This window comes from Pundamilia nyererei, unplaced genomic scaffold, assembly GCF_000239375.1.
Source record: "Pundamilia nyererei isolate P.nyererei 1_Seehausen unplaced genomic scaffold, PunNye1.0 scaffold00028, whole genome shotgun sequence".
In the NCBI taxonomy this organism is placed as follows: Eukaryota; Metazoa; Chordata; class Actinopteri; order Cichliformes; family Cichlidae; genus Pundamilia; species Pundamilia nyererei.
This window is the reverse complement of record NW_005187429.1, coordinates 1319940-1322752: the sequence shown is the minus strand read 5'-3', so window position 1 is coordinate 1322752 and position 2813 is coordinate 1319940. Positions and strand designations below refer to the sequence as shown.

General features: G+C 44.3%; 1 protein-coding gene across 1 annotated transcript in view; it reads left to right on the top strand.

Annotated features, from left to right (window-relative positions):
* The first annotated feature begins 269 nt into the window (after window positions 1-269).
* clasp2 (cytoplasmic linker associated protein 2) overlaps window positions 270-2813 on the top strand; it is a 72311-nt gene continuing 69767 nt past the window's right edge. The window contains exon 1 of the mRNA XM_013909615.1: window positions 270-1246. Coding sequence (XP_013765069.1) covers window positions 1049-1246 — 198 coding nt within the window. The 5' untranslated portion in view covers window positions 270-1048. The remainder of the gene's footprint in view (window positions 1247-2813) is intronic.

Genomic DNA, 2813 nt, shown 5'->3' with positions numbered 1-2813 from the left:
CCTACTTCCTAGTAAACTGCAGCGATTTGAATAGAGACTGTGCAGCCGTGACGCCGCTAGATGTCAGCAGAGGGCCGTGTAGACAGCGGACACGCCCACACGTAAACAGTAATTTTGTTTATCGTTTCTAGAACAGAGAATAGAAATTAACCAGCCACAATCAATAAAAAATATATCTTAAGTTAATAAGCGTATATATTTCCCTATTTTAGTACGGATGTGGTTCACAGTGCACTTGTTTATTTTACATTTTACATCAGGCATTATGCAGGCTGGCTGTGCAGTGCCCGAAGACCCATCGGCCTGATCGTTGATCGGTTGCGCCTCCTGGTGAACTGCAGTCCCCGGCAACGCGCAGCTTTCAGCGCCTAATAACAGCTTTAACGGCAGCAGCGATTATTCCTGGGTTAAAGAGAAATCAGAGACCCCCGGACTGGAGCTCAACTATTTTTGTGGAAGTTTGGTGCAACTTTGCCCCGGACGGAGCTGACCGTTGAACGCCTTTAAAGCCTGCGGTCATGGAATAGAGCAGCGGACTTAGGCCTGCGGATAACTGACGGTAGCTAGCTAAGCTAGCTTTTGTGAAGCTGTCCATATTTGTTTGGGTGGCCGTGCTAGCTTTCTATGTGCTATTTTTGTTAGCATAACAGCCAAGCATATTTGCTATTTTTTTCTGATGAGGTTATAGTAAAGGAACCGGCTGAGGGCCACTGCGGTTATTCGTTTCCCGAAGTTTGGCCAAGTTTAAGTTCCCTCTGAGTTAACGGTATCTAATAAGGAAACCAGCCAGCTTCGTCTTTGTCGTAACGTATAAAGTGGAGGGATGATTTCTATGCTACATTGATCTATACACACATATATATATATATTGCAAGGGATTGTACGTTGATGACTAAACATCAGTTAGAGGCAGTCCAGACTGCACGGTGTCTCTGTCCCTTGAAGGGTTTACACTTCGCAGCTCGAGTTCTTTGCACCCCGTCCCACCGACCACTGTCTCCTGTCTCCGGCCGGCTTCAGCGGCTGGCCGCACGGCACTGAGTGCCCAATGGAGGAACATGACAACATGGAGTATTTTTACCAGCAGGTACAGCAGAAAGATGTTACCCGCAGGTTGCAGGTCGGACAGGACCTTATTGACTATCTGAACGATCCGCATCGCTCCCCGGACGTAGAGCAGGACAAACCCCGGCTGGACAAGACTATAGACGAGTTAACGGGATGGGTGAACTCCAGCAATTTCAAGGTGAGAGAGCTTGAGCTGTCATCGTATGAGCCATTCCTTCGGCCTGTTCGTGAATTGTTTTCCACTGGTTTGCCTGGTACCTGGGAAGAGACAGCACTGACATTTACTGAGATATTTTTCAAAAGATGATGTAAAACATTTTAAAGACCTGTTAACGATATGAAGAAGACCCAAGTCTAATGTTTTGAGATTAATGTGTGCACTGGAAAATTCCAACAAAAGCGCTGGCAAGAAGCAGAAGGCTCTGTGATTCTTTATGACATCCTAATCCTGGAGCACAAGAGGCAGACATCTTTAAATGCAACCCAAGCATTGAGGAGTGCTTTTGAGGGGCATTCCTGTGGTTTGTTGGGTTTGTGCTGCTGTTTTGGTTGTGTGCGTGTCTGTGTTAAGGAGACCCATTGTTAGAACTGTAGACTGCTGGAGCATTGGATGGGATGGGGGAGGGGTTGGGAGATTCATTGTTATGATCCATGTTTTATTTTCTCTCTCTCTCCTTTGATCTCCTCTCTCTTCAAGATTTTCTCAGTATTCTCCTTATTTAAGTCCTGGATTTTGTGTGTAATGTGCTGGTTTGCAGACAGAGTTAGGAATGTGCCATTTCTGCCAGCACATCACACCAGTCCAGACAGCAAGTCATAACAGCTGGAAATCCCTTTTAAAGCCATGCTGCAGTATTACTCTCGAGTCGCTTTTTGGACTGATTAGTTTCATCTGCACTGATATGCAGGACTCAGAAAGTCTGTATGAGTGTGGAAATTGTGTGCTCAGCGTAAGGAAGCATCTGAGCCTCTGGAAGAGATTTTTAATTTGACGACACCCAGCTAGAGAAAGAAAGTGTTCTGGACTTTATTGTCATTTTGGTCTTGTGATCTTTTAAATAAAACTTTTAATATTCATTTCCATTTAGTACCATGGAAACTTTAGGAATAGTGAAATCGGTATTGTGAGAAGCACTGTACAAAAACAGCTGTGGAGTCTTCACCAATTGTCCGCTTAGTATCCCTGTTAGATGTTCAAGAAGAAAGCTTTTTATAAGCTGAATTTTTTGCTATTGTTAAAAATAGTGAAGAGAAATGCTCAGTGAATGGTTTTGTATGGTGCTATAGCCTTTTTTTTTATCTCCTGTGGCTGTGATAAGCTAACATCTTTCTTTGTTTAGGTTTGTTCTTTTATGTAGATGACACAGCCAGTAACTCGAGCTCAGATCAGTCACTTTGCACTGATGTGCAAGTGAGTTGGGAGCCCCAGAGGCCTTCATATAGCAGGCTTTTAGCAATGCTCATGATCTCTGTTGGGTAGAAGGCCTTAAGCTGTAAGCAACATGCTGAGTCAGCAGTTGCGGGTGGGGGGAGGGGGGGGTGATAAAGAGTTGAAGAGAGGAGATGAATACAGGAGGCATTTAAGGAAACAAGAACTAGAGTCAGACACAGGCTAAGCGTGAGTGGAAAACACAACTCAAGACCTACAAATACATTTCAGAGATCTTTCAGGCACAAAGAGTGTCACAATCAAGTGTAGGGCTGAACGATTATGGAAAATAATCTAATTGCGATTTTTTGCCCCA